Genomic DNA, 14,160 nt, shown 5'->3' on the forward strand with positions numbered 1-14,160 from the left:
TGATCTGTTCTACCATTACCTTTGTTTCTATTGTCATTTAATTTCTGTTCTAATCTTTATTATTTTCCTTCTTCTGCTGGCTTTAGGCTTTATTTGCCATTCCTTTGCTAGCTCCTTTAGGTGTTAGGTTAGGTTGTGTATTTGAGACTTTTCTTCCTTCTTGAGGTAAGCCTGTATTGCATTATACTTCCTTTTTAGATCTGTTTTTGCCTCATTCCTAAGGTTTTGGACAGTTGTGTTTTCATTTCCATTTGCTTTCGTGTACTTTTTAATTCCTTATTTAACTTCCTGGTTAACCCATTCATTCGTTGGTAGGATGTTCTTTAACCTCCATACATTGATGGTCTTTACAAATTTTTTCTTGTGGTTGACTTCAAGTTTCATAGCATTGCGGTCTGAAAGTATGCAAGGTATGATCTCAATCTTTTTGTACTTGTTGAGGGATGATTTATGAACCAATATGTGATATAATCTGGAGAATATTCCATGTGCACTTGAAAAGAATGTGATTCTGCTGCTTGAAGATGAAATACTATGAATATACCTCCTAAGTGCATCTGGTCCAGTGTGTCATTCAAAGCCATTGTTTCCTTGTTGAATTTCTGTCCATTGCTGTAAGCAGGGTGTTAAAGTCCCCTACTATTATTGATTTATTATCAATGAGTTTATGTTTGTGATTAATTGATTTATATATTTGGTTTCTATCAAGTTAGGGGCATAAATATTTACAATTGTTAGATCTTCTTGATAGACCCCTTAATTATGATGTAATGCCCTTCATCTCTTGTTAGTCTTTGGTTTAAAATCTAGTTTGTCTGATATAAGTATTGCTACTCTGGCTTTCTTTTGACATCCATTAGCATGATAGATGGTTCTCCATCCCTTCACTTTCAATCTGTGGGTGTCTCTAGGTCTAAAATGAGTATCTTCTGGGTAGCATATAGATGGGTCTTGTTTTTGTTATCCATTCTGATACCCTATGTCTTTTGATTGGAGCATTCCATTTACATTCAGAGTGATTATTGATAGATATTAATGTAGTGCCTTGTGTAAAGTTGGTGTTTCTGGTGATGTTCTCTGTTACTTTCTAGTTTTTGTTGTTTTTGGTCCTTTTTTCCCCAAAGAGTCCCCTTTAATATTTCTTGTAAGGCTGGTTTAGTGGTCACAAATTCCTTTAGTTTTTCTTTCTGTTTGTCTGGAAAACTATCCAGGTCTTTTAAGTACTATATTAGCATACGTTAACTTTTTCCTTCAAAAATATCTAAATCTCTAATATGTATAGACTATTTGGTTGATCCCTCAATAATTTCCTATCTATTAACAATAATATCTAAAATTTTCTAAATTTTGTATATTTTTATTCACTTTCAAATAAAGCACCTATGACTGAAGTTGTTTTTATCCATGTATATTTATAATACCAAATGTCAATTGAGAATCTCTGATCAATTGGACTGCAGCAGCAGAAATGAAAAGTAGAGAGCAATGGGTATTATCTGACCACAAATCTCATACAAATGTCTGAAGTTCATTGCACAGGTAGGGCAATTTTCCTCACTGACTTCAAACAATGACAAGTTAATTATATGCAGGTTATCTTATTGTAAATACATTCTTAGGCACATTTTCCTTATAAATACATCTTTAGGAGTAGGCAAATAATGAGAGTAAATATTTGATTGTAGAACATGGTTGAAATATTAAACTTATTTTTAAAAATCTCTTTTTGTCTCTAGCACAAGTAAATAGAACAAGAGTAAGATGGTATAGATAAGGAAAATTCCAGATATCCTATTTAACTTTCTAAAGGGTTTAGGGTTCCAGACAGTTCTATGAAATTCAGTTGCTGGTGTTCCCAAGTCAGAAGCTTGTAAATCATCCAGGTCATCCTCAAAATTGATTCTATCACTGCATCCCAGAGATTTTTCCTCGTAAACATCTAATGAGTGCTCTTCTCTTTTATTCCTAGTACCATTTTGCCAGATCTGCCTTTCATGATTAGTTGCCTACTACCTGCTTACAATATCTCAACAGGTTCTTCTTCCTTCTAGTCTCCAATTCCTCAGTCCCATATTCCACAGAACAGTGAGTCTAAAATTAAAATCTGATCACATCACTTCTTGCCTAAGACTTTCCAATGTCGTCCAATAACTAAAGTTCCAATTCCTTACCAGAGCATCCAAAATCATTCAAAATCTGCCTCTCTCCAGCTTTATCATTTGCCATTTCCATCCCAAGCCTACAGCCTAGCAACAGTGAGCTATTTTTAGATCCCTGGAGATAGAACATCCTTTCCTCACTCCCATACCCTTTCTCAAGCCCCCTTCTCTACCAGAGTATCCTTCTTACTCCTTCCTTCCAACTCCTTTTTCTTGGTCTAGGACTCAGGACCCTTTCTGATTCAGCCTAGGGGTCACCAATGGAGGAGGCATGTGCTGATCACACTTTCCCCTCCCACTAGTGCCCTCTCAGTATTCCTTGATTCTCTAATCATCTCTATCACACACTCACTAAGTCATCATTCTACGGGTCTGTCTTTCTCACTGGGCCCAGAGTTCCTCGAGGGAAGGTACAGTTTGGTCATAGCTATGTCTCCAGCACAGGGCCTAGCATTTAGTATGTGCTCCATAAGCATTTTTGAATGAACACAGGTACAAATGTGATATAGAAGATGGCATGTAAGAACTTGGAAATATAATTTTATTACAACCATACAGAAAAACGTGAACTAATTTATCTGTAACTAGCAAGAGAACTAGCCAAGTTTTCTAGATTTTCCTGAGACATCTACTAAAGGTAAAATTGTTTTCTTTCTTTCCCAGCCTAGGAAACAGAGAGAGTCTAACTGCTGCAGCAGCATGGTAACAGTTAAAATGAACAATGTGCACATATAGGACCTACCCAAAGTGCTCAATGCATCCACATAAGTGTACAAGTAATGTGAATGATGAAGAGGGCAATGGAGTTCTTGCAAGCTGGAATCCCCATGTCAGAAAGTTACCTACCTGAACAAAAACACCATTTAGGACCTGTAAGGTTGATGCTAGAGGGAAGTAAATATTAGTCTCTAGGTGTCCTTCTTTTCCTGATTCTATCACTGATTACTGTATCACTCCCTGCCACCTGCCATCACCCTACTCTCTTCCTCGGCACTCTGGCAGAAATATGGATAAATAGCTCTCTCTTTGCTTTCTTATAGCAGGGCCAGAATATTCAAATGAACTTTGCTAAAGGAAGCAAAAAAATAATTTACCACCACGTACTATGATCCTAGAGCCTGATATAGTCTATTCATCTTTAATAAATGAAGCAGCAATGTTAATTCAATAAGTTCGTCAAATTCTCAAATCTCCTTAAGTGATTATGAGGTGCACACCCAGTAAGTCCCAGGCTCCCTCCTTATATTTGAGGACAGCTGATTATGCTCTACCCATAAATACAATCTTAGACATCCAAACTCTTCAAATTCCAGGCAAAGGTGCATGGTAAACACAGCCTCAACCCCCACCTGGGGCTTATCATCATTTGCCAGCTTCCTGACTAAAGACCTGACTCTTCCTCACGTAATCTTTCTTAGAAATGACTTCATTTTCTGGGGTGCCTGGGTGGCTGAGTTGGTTGGGCGTCTAACTTTGGCTCAGGTCATGATCTCACAGTTTGTGAGTTTGAGCCCTGCATTGGGCTCTGTGCTGACAGTTCAGAGCCTGGTGCCTTCTTTGGATTCTGTGTCCCCCTCTCTCTCTGCTCCTCCTCTGCTCACATACTCTCTCTCTCAAAAATAAACATTAAAAAATTGTTTTTTAAAAAATAAATGGCTTTATTTTCATGTGGTACTAGCTTACCCAAAAAAATGGCCTAATTTTTGTATGTCCAGAAAATTTAAATATGATTTAATACAATGCAACAACCTTAATCATCATAAAAGAGATACATTCAGTCAAGCTGGAGGTGGAATCTTTAAGAGGATTCTTTCCCATCTGGAATGCCTGTGAGTGATAAACAGAAACATAAGTAACTCATATACCTGGTAAATTAGCCTGTCCACAAGCTTGTCATCAAAATGTATTCTGTCAGTAAAGTTTTTCCCAGGATAAAAATTCTGGTTGGTCCTATGACATTATGTGCCTTATTAATTAAAAATTATGATTTAATGTTTGGTATAAGTGCAGGTACATATATGTTTTGAAATTTAATACTATAAATGAGCACCAGTGAACCCTTCACTTGACTTGGGGACTACAGTTCCTCCCATATCCCATCCTTCTGCCATCCAAAAATCATTATTATCCTGAATTGTGTTTAACATTTCCTTGCTTGTAGAAAAAAGTTATGCACATATACCAATAATTCATTGTTCAGCTTTAAGTTTATTTATTTTGAGAGAGACAGAGATAGCATGAGTGGGCGAGGGGCAGAGAAAGAGGGAGAAAGAGAATCCCAACCTGGCTCCTCTGTGCTGCCAACACAGAGCCCGACATGGGGTTTGAACTCATGAAACCATGAGATCATGACCTAAGCCAAAACCTGGAGTCAGACACTTAACCGACTGAGTCATCCAGGAGCCCCCATTGTTTAGCTTTGCTTGGAGAACTACTGAGCTTTACAAAAATGGGATTACAATGTATGTAGCCTTCTAGGACATTTTTCTTTTTAATGTTTTATTTTATTTTTGAGAGACAGAGAGAGAGAAAGGCAGAACGTGAGCAGGGGAGGGGCAGAGAGGGAGACACAGAATCCGAAGCAGGCTCCAGGTTCTGAGCTGTCAGCACACAGCCTGACATGGGGCTCGAACCCACAGACCATGAGATCATGACCTGAGCCGAAGTCAGACGCCCGACTGGGCCACCCAGGTGCCCCAGACTTTTTTTCTTAATAATTCTCTTCACAACATTCTTCATAATAATCCCAAACTGGCAGCAATCTAATTGCCCATTTAACCTCAGAAAGGATAAAATGAAGCATATACACACACAATGGAACATTATCCATTATGTAATGGAAATGAAATGTAAGTAATGAAAATAAGACACTCCTACTCTCAACAATATGGATCTCATGGACATGTTTATGAGCGAAGCTAGACATAAAAGAATTCATGTTGTATGCTTCCATTAATAGAAATGTTCAAAATTAACAAGATTAACTTACAATTTTCGCAGTTGGGACAGTGATTACTTCTGGAAGAAGTGGGTAAATGGCTGGGAGAAGGCATGAAGGGGAATGTTGGAGATGCATGAAGGTAATGTTCTATTTTTAGATATGACTGGTGGGTAAACAAGGATGGGCATTTTCAAAAAACCATAAAACTGTCTACTTATGACTTACTCACATTTTGAAAGATTTGTCCATGTTTTCACAAAAAGCAGTATTTCACCTTCATGGAATAGAACTGGATATTTAGTACTTGGGTGTTACGTGATTTCAAGTATTTTTAATTCTGCCGTGTTAAAATTGTTGAAATCAGAGGCTGTAAGTTCAATAGCAGAGATATTAAGAACAGGAAGTGTTGACAGGTGTGCTTTTCAGAATGAGGAACACTAGGTTTATCTTTATTTAAATATATAAGAAAGACCAGGGAGAAATATGCATTTATTGTTAGATGTAAGCTGAATCTATATTTATTTTTGACATTGTCTTCATGCAGTTGTTTTTTTCCCTATGTGTATATCCCAGGTAGGATAAAGAGCTTTTCTGTAATCTCCAGCGGTTTAATAATTCCAATGATTGCTGACATAAAACCAGAGTATAAAAGTTTAGGACAAAAAGTTTATTTGTTGGAATGTTTGTTACAGAAGATTTTATTTTGTTCACTTAATGTTGCAAACTACATTTGTCATAGGGCGCTGATTTTGCTCATCAATCTCGTGATAATTAATTACTTACTATGATCTCCCAGCTGGTGATAAGTAACCAAACAATTAAGTATTGAGCACTTTCTCAATGAGTTAGGAATATACCTAAAAGGACTCCTCTTTGCCAAAGCTTATTTTGCAAATACAAAATAAGTAATGATTCCAACAGATCAAACATCAATCACGAAACGAAATCTCATCCTTTTACGATAGAACTTCCGGAACCTGGTAAGATGTGAAGTTGAAAAATGGCTCTTTGCTTAATAAAAAATATGCTGGCATTCCACACAAGAGGTTCCTCCTCTTCTCCAGGAACTTCTATTGGAGTCTACCAGGATTCAGTGTAAGGGCTTCTTTTCTTCCTACACTCTCTCGGTGATCTGGTCTTGTGGCTCTATTTTATTTTATTCTTTTAAGATTAGCTTTTTTTTTAATGCTGATTTTTGAGAGAGAAAAGAGACAGAGCGTGAGCAGGGGAGGGGCAGAGAGAGACAGAGACACAGAATCGGAAGCAGGCTCCAGGCTCTGAGCTGTCAGCACAGAGCCCGACGCGGGGCTTGGACTCAGGAGCTGTGAGATCATGACCTGAGCCGAATTTGGAGGCTTAACGGACGGAGCCCCCCAGGCGGCCCTCGGGGTTTTAAATACCATCTATTACACACACATCTTTCCCGGGACCTCCTCCTCTTCACTTCTCAAGGTCAACATGTCCAGAACGGAACTCGTGTTGATCTTCATCCCCAAACTTGCTCCTCCCACGGTCATCCCCCTCTCAGATGATGGCAACCCTATCCTCCCAAGTCATTAGTACAAAAGCCTTGGAGTGAAGCTTGACTCCTCTCTCTCAGACCTCACATCATACCATGTCCAAAATGTATTAGATTTAACTTCAAGTATCTTGGGGCGCCTGGATGGCTCAGTCGGTTACGTGTCGGACCCTTGATTCCCACCCAGGTCATGATCTCAGCGTTTGTTGAGTTCAAGGCCCGCCTCAGCCCTGCGCACTGACAGTTTGGACCCTGCCAGCATTCTTTCCCTCTCTGTCCCTGCCCCTCCCCCCGCCGATTCTGTCTCTGTGTCTCCAGATCAACCTAAAAAAACCCAAAAAGAATTAGGTATAACTTCAAGTAGCTTCACAGCCCAATCCAACCTCGTCGGCCCTCTCCTGAACCTAGCACATCCCCTCTCTCTCCCGGATTACTGCCATTGCCTCCTGACCACTCTCCTCCCTGTCCCTGTGTCCCCAGCAGCCCCCTCTGAGCACAGCAGCCCGGTGCGCCTATTACAACATGCACAGCTTAGGCCTGATACCCGCTGTCCGGCTTCGGCTTCAACCTCTCCGGACCCGCTGCACCCCTGGTCACCTCCTGCCTCAGGCCCTTGCACTCGCTCTCCTCTGCCCCACAACCTTGTCCCCTAACATCCGAGTCGCCACCCACTCCAACCGCCTTCATGTCTTACTCCCGTGTCGCCTTCTCCACGAGGCCTCCTGGCCTCTGTCACCGCCTCTCCCCACACTCCGTCTTCCCGGCCCCGCGTTATGTTTCTCCCATGCGCCTAGCACCATCTCCCATCCTCGTATGTTGCTCATTTATCCCATTTCCTGTCCCTCGAGGAACAGGATCTTGTGAGACGCAAGCAACGTGTGAGGTCCACGACGCCACAGAATGCTGTTTGCTTAACGCCCCGTCGCTAACTCCTGGAAAAGCTCCAGGCACACAGCAGGCGCTTAATAAATACCTGCCAAACGGACGGGAGGCACGCCTAAGGCGCCTGCGCCCTGCTGCCTCTCCGCGGCACGCGGCAGAACGTTCCGGCCAGGGCCGATTCGGCCACCGCGGGCCTTGCGGGCGACACAAAAGGCTCGCTTGCCTCTGTGAGGGCCGGGAAAGCGGCCCGCACGGCGTCGGCGCCTGCGGCTCCCCCACGGCCGCACTCCGCCCACACGGCCGTGCGCTTCCTCCGGGGCCGCCGGGCCTCGCGCTTGAGCCCCGCGGACGTCAACCCCGGCCCGTCCCGGACGCCGGGCGGGCGCAGGCGTCAGCAACGTAGGCGGGAAACGCTGGGCGCCCGGGGCACGCCGGGAGCACCCGATAGGTGGGGCGGGCTGCGCACGTGACACGCGGCAGGCCGGGACGCTCGGGGCACGCCGGGAGCGTGTGGGGCGCGGGGCACGCTGGGAGGGCAGAGAGGGGAGCGCGGGAGAGGCGGCTGAGGAGCGCGGGCCCTGAGGCCGGGAGGCGAACGGCCCTCGAAGGCGAACCCGGGCCGACCGGGAGACAGAGGGGTGAGGGAGCCGGGCAGGGAGCGGGGAGGCCGCTGCAGGCCCTGCCGTCTCCCCTCCCGCGAGAAGGGAGAAGGCTCGTGCTTCTCCCTCGGGAGGCCGTGGCTTCCACGGGTTTTAAAAACGTGCTCCCGGACGTGGTTCCCCGCCAGGAAGCGATACGGGGCGGCTGGGGGAAGGGGGGACCCCGTGCCAGCGCCCGGAGCAGCGCGAGCAGACCGTGTGGGCCAGTGGTGATGGCGGAGGTGGGGGTGGGCGGGAGGACGGACCCCAGGTCCCAATCTTCAGGGCACCTTTTTTGACGGGTTAGTCCCAGGGTCGGCGCTTACACCCTGGATTTCAGCCGAACGAAGACCTTGGCCGTGTTTCCACCGCGGTCCTCTAGCCTCCGGGCCGCAGTTTGGCCCGCGGGCCCCACAGGCCGCGGGCTGCTCAGACCCCGGCCCCGGGGCCAGGCTTGCTTGCCAGTGGGCTCTGCGAGCCGTCGAGGGCGGGCCCCTGCTGCTGGGTGATCGCCCCGAGGGAGGGCAGTGTGGTACCGCGGTTCCCGAACGACACGTGAGCGCCGGCGGCAGGGGATCCGGGAAAGAGAAGACGCTCTCTATCTGCGACTTGTCCTGGTCGCGAACTCGAAAAGCAGATTTTTGCGCGCTCCTGAACAGAGCAGTGCGGTTTGCGTGCTTTTTTCTGGCTAGTCTTTGAAGGCAGGCGGAAGAGGAGGGGGACTGCTCGAGGGGCGGAGAGATGGGGACAGAGGATCTGAAGCCCACAGGCTGACAGCAAAGAGCCCCGTGGAACTCAGAAACCCGGAGATCGTGACCTGAGTGGAACCCAAGAGTCAGAGGCTTGACTGACTGAGCCACCCAGGCGCCCCATCTGCCAGAAGATATTTAAAGGAAGAACGACAAAGTCATTTTCGTGGGAAATGCGTTTTAGAAATAAAAGTAGCGAATCACAAATTTTCGCCTATGTCTTTGACTGAACTTCTTTAAAATATGCACAACACAGGGGCGCCTGGGTGGCTCAGTCGGTTCAGCATCTGACTTCGGCTCAGGTCATGGTCTCACGGCTCGTGAGTTCGAGCCCCGCATCAGGCTCTGTGCTGACAGCTCGGAGCCTGGAGCCTGCCTTGGATTCTGTGCCTCCCTCTCTCCCTGCCCCTCACCTGTTCATGCTCTGTTTTTCTCTCTGTCAAATAAATGTTAAAAAAATAGGAACATTAGAGAAGTTTATTAAATAAAGACAATGTGATAGAAATAGATCTAGTACCTAGATTAGAGGAGGCATTTAAATAGCTGCTTTTCGTATTACTATATTCAAATTATTTAGGATATAAAACTTCGGGCTTAAAATTCTAGATCATCTTTTTGAAATGATGAAAATTTTCTAATGTGTACTGTGATGGTTGCATAATGGCAAACATAGTAAAAACCATTGAATTGTATAATATAAATAGGTGAGTTGGAGGTTATTTGCATTACATCTTAATAAAACTTGTACCAAAAAGTTCTAGCAGGTAAAAAATTCTTAAAGATAAAATGTTAGTGATATTTAAATGCTGAAGTCTGCTCATTTGTTTTTACTGACTTATTCCAACACAATAGCAAATATTCTGTGGTGGGTTGGTATTAAATCCGTATTGGTAAGAGCATTTATCACCGCTTTATTGTTGTTTATCTTTAAAGGCCTGATAGCTGAGACATTCAGTCGACAGGAAAATATGAATGATTCGAGGCAGCCATCATTGTTCTTCATCACATCTCCAGATTTACACAAACTCTGTGCTGTCAGGATAATACTGAGTAATGGGGTGGCGGATACTGAGATTAGGAGTACGCAAATGAAGATGTGCAGGTAAAAAGTACACTTTATGACTGAGGCTTTCTAAATTTTTTGAGACTTATACGCGCTGTTTTAGAAGTATCTCCTTTTGGGGCGCCTGGGTGGCGCAGTCGGTTAAGCGTCCGACTTCAGCCAGGTCACGATCTCGCGGTCCGTGAGTTCGAGCCCCGCGTCGGGCTCTGGGCTGATGGCTCAGAGCCTGGAGCCTGCTTCTGATTCTGTGTCTCCCTCTCTCTCTCTGCCCCTCCCCCGTTCATGCTGTGTCTCTCTCTGTCTCAAAAATAAATAAACGTTAAAGTACCACACACACACACAAAAAAGAAGTATCCCCTTTAAAGCAAACTACTCTTCTACTCAATCTGTGTATATAGTTTTAAATAAAGGAATTCAGTTTTCTTCTGACCAGGTATATCGGATTACATTTGGGGAAGGACTTAAAATACTTGAGATGGGATATCACACTATTGAGTTTTTATAGTTGTGACTTCTTGTGTGATGTTCTTAATTTAAATTTTTTACAGACATTGATGAATTAGATCAGACTCCCCAAAACTTAGAGATAGAAATTAATAAATATTTATTGAGTGCCTACTGTTTATGGACACTTTAGGAGATACTGTAAACACTTCAGATGACAGTTTCTCTTAATTTTCGGGTCAGCATAAGATCACTTCTGAAGACTGTTTCTCCAAGAACTATCTTGAAATATCTGACCCAAGGTAGTCTGAAAAACAGTTTGGTTGAAGCCTAAAGTATAACTCCATGATTGCTGAGGACCCAGCATGTATTAGTCCCTTAAATTGTTTGAGGTGCTCAAAGAAGGACTCTTAGAATACATGACAAGATTACATGTGTAGCTGCCTTTCTTGCAGAGGAGCAGACAGAATATTGCTAGGAGCCAGAAATAAAGAAGACACTCTCGAGTTGTCCTCCCCATTTTGTTCTTAATTACAAAACTTTCCTTCTTCCCTTTGTATATTCTCCCACTCAAGTGCATCCAGGAGCCTGTACCCTTCCTGCTAAGGTGTAATTTGAAACCTATTGAACATTTACCTGCGACTCCTTTTGGAAACAAATAGGTGGAAAACCAGAGATTTTCTGCTGTTTACTCTCAAACCATGCCCACAGAGTGGGATGTCTTGACTCAGTCCCAGTAGCTGACAAAGAGGCTGGGACAGATTGAGAGGAGACTTCACTATGTCAGACAAAGGCAGGCACTGCAAAAATCAAGTGCTTGCTGCACTTGGTTCTGCACCAGCGTTCTGAGGAGAAACAGGTTGGCCCATCTTACTTTTTGAGGAAACCCCTCCCCGCTCCCCACACACACACCCATGTCTTTTAAAGTTTGTTTTCCTGATGATGAATTTTGAAATTTTTCATATTTCCGTTTCTAGTCCCTTTCATGTTTTATCCACCTTTTCCTTGATCTTTGAAACAAAATTGATGGTAATTTCAATTGTGATGATTGTTGTTATGAGTTCATTTGGCTGTTGAATGCTAAACTGAAACAACCACCCTCTTCAATTTGGCTTGGAAAAAATTTTCTTTTTAAAGGAAAAGCATTCAGTCGATAGTTGTAACGGTGAAGTATTTGATAACTTCACTGATAGATGAATCCTTACAGTCTTGTCTCTAATGCCTCCTGATCACCACTTAAAAAAAGGAAAACAGAAGAAACAGAAGTTAAAAGAGCTGGATTCTTAACAATGTTTAGACATCTTCAAATCTATACTTGGACAGAAATGGAGTTTTAAATGAGGAATCTAAGTTCACAGATAAAAGAGATTGGGAAACTCAGATGCAGGGACATGTTTTCATATTAATATCAATATTTGGAACCTAACATTCTTAAATCTTGGATGAATACCTAAATATTCAAGTTACCATGTTAAGTGTGGGGAGAGATACAGAAGTCTATAACACAGTCCTTCCCTAGAAGAAATGTAAACTTTTGAATAGAACTAAGCAACTTTCTAAATGTTCTGGTAAAGTGAAACCAGACAGTGGGCAAATCCACTTTACAATTAATACATTTCATCTCCACAGGCAATTGCTGTTTTTGCACCAAGATATTCTTACATCACCTGTGCCTGGAATATTAAACCAAATTTGGGTAGTGATGGCGGTTAGTATTTTAAAATTTTATGAAGTGTTATTACTAATTATTGGGAGCAATATTGATAAGAGAATTAATTATAGCTCAAATTGAATGTGGTTTATGAAGCCAAATTACCTGTATTATAGTTTGAGTGAATCAATTATAGACTTTAACTTTGATATACCTGATATTTAAAATTCATTTTCATGGTTCTAATTTAATATTTTTTTCTGTCATAAATACTAAGATAAAGACTATGAATGAGTAAAATAATATAGCATAATTTTTTAAAAATAGCATGGGCTTAATATTTTTCTTATATTTTTTTTCCTTAGAATTCCATTAAAGTAAAGGAAGAAGTTTCCCATTCCAACATATGTCCAATTGTTTTTAAAGGACTTAGATCGACAGTGTTTTTAATTTGGAAACTGTATTTAAAAATTTTTTTTTACACTTAATAAAATTAGAATGAATTTTCCCAGTGCTGTATGTTACTGGGAATGATAATGAAATGCCAAAAATCTTTATAAAAATTATATTATTCTGTGATTTTTGTCAAAAATCTTTGAGAAAAGATCCTCTTACTCTCAGATTTCATTTCCTCAGAATCCAGTGAAATGAACATTTATTAATATTAATAAGCTATCAATAAACTTTTAGTTCCTTTATTTTTTCTTCTATGTTATATGGTTATATAGTCATCTTGTCTTTTCATTCTTGATATCATTTTTAAGAAGGATAAGCTGTTCGTAGACAAGTAAACACTAATAACTCTTATTTGTGTTCTTTTCTGCCTGAAAATCTTTATGGAACAAGGAGGACATTGTTTCAGAGTTCTCATAAATTCAAATATCCTAATTTTGGCAAGAATACTAAGAGGAAAGCAGGCATATAAAAATATGTTTTGCTTTCTTACAAAGATATTACGTAATTTTTTTATATTTAAAGTAGAAAATGGAATTATTACACATACTATTTTAAACTTGCCATCCATTTCCCCTTGAACAGCCTCTCCTGGATGTTATTCTGTTTCATGGTTGAGGCTGTGAAATATTTTATTGTATTGGTGTATAATAATTTAGTTAATATTTTCTAATGCACGTCTGAATTTCTAGTTGTACTACCATAGTGCTTCAGAAAGCATCATTGAAATTATATCATTTTTATTGGTCTGGAAGTTTCTATGGGTTAAATTCCTAGAAGAGGGATTGCAGTGCATTTTATACTATATATATTTATACATTTTATACTATAATCTAGATAATGCTAAATTACTCTCTGAAAAGCTTGTGCTGGATGGCATTTTCATAAAGAGTATATTGAGAGAACCGTATTTCCATATCCTCATAAACACTAGATATTAGCAGCCTTTACATATCTGCCAATCTGTTAGGTTAAAAATAGTATCTTCTTTGAATTTCTGTGTCTTTCATTGGTTAGTTAAAGCACTTTGGCCTTTTGAACTTTCTCTTGATCTTACCGTTGTGTCCATTTTCTTTATTCATGCCTAGAAATTTACTGTGTGTTAAGAGAGATGTTAAATATTATAGAAATGTATTAGCCTTTTCTTTTTCTAGGTTTGTATCACTCCCAAAAAGGCTTTCTTAACTTTGAGAATGTACCTACAGATTCTGTTTTAGGGAGAGAACGATTATCACTTGCTTCTCCAACACATAGGAACTGTTAGGATGATGGCCTGATGATGTGTCCTCTGCTGTATAATGTTTAAATTCTTTTTGTATTTCTTTATTTAATAGTATATTTAAGTAATTTTTATAAATGTGGATTTTTGTTGTTTTCTTGTTGTAGATACCATTTTATAAAGCTGGAAAACTTAATGCCTATATTGAAAAACACGGAGCTAAAGTAAGTTCTTAAGAGAATAATAATTCCAAATACTATTTATAATGATTTTGTATTCAACTTCTTTTTGTCATCAAACAAAACTTAAACTATCTTTCTCATAAGTTATTGCCATGCATGTGAAAGAACCTGCCTTTTTGGCTTTTGAAGTTTGTGTCGAATTTTTATTATTTCTTCCATAAATTCTTGATAAAATTCATCAATCAAATTATCAGGGTCAG

At 41.2% G+C, this 14,160-nt stretch overlaps 1 protein-coding gene and 1 long non-coding RNA gene across 2 annotated transcripts in view; one reads left to right on the plus strand and one right to left on the minus strand.

Moving 5' to 3' along the window:
- Positions 1–5,752: 5,752 nt before the first annotated feature.
- LOC122470067 lies at positions 5,753–7,895 on the minus strand. Its single transcript, XR_006293813.1, has 2 exons — positions 7,593–7,895; positions 5,753–6,288 (listed from the first exon to the last, which is right to left on the minus strand). It is a non-coding gene; the product is annotated as an uncharacterized LOC122470067 (long non-coding RNA).
- Positions 7,896–9,318: 1,423 nt separating this feature from the next.
- The window catches only part of CD3H18orf63 (chromosome D3 C18orf63 homolog), a 29,089-nt gene continuing 24,247 nt past the window's right edge, over positions 9,319–14,160 (plus strand). The window contains exons 1-3 of the mRNA XM_043559089.1: positions 9,319–9,990; positions 12,025–12,103; positions 13,886–13,942. Of these exons, the coding sequence (XP_043415024.1) occupies positions 9,692–9,990; positions 12,025–12,103; positions 13,886–13,942 (435 nt within the window). The 5' untranslated portion in view covers positions 9,319–9,691. The remainder of the gene's footprint in view (positions 9,991–12,024; positions 12,104–13,885; positions 13,943–14,160) is intronic.

This window comes from Prionailurus bengalensis, chromosome D3, assembly GCF_016509475.1.
Source record: "Prionailurus bengalensis isolate Pbe53 chromosome D3, Fcat_Pben_1.1_paternal_pri, whole genome shotgun sequence".
Lineage (NCBI taxonomy): Eukaryota > Metazoa > Chordata > Mammalia > Carnivora > Felidae > Prionailurus > Prionailurus bengalensis.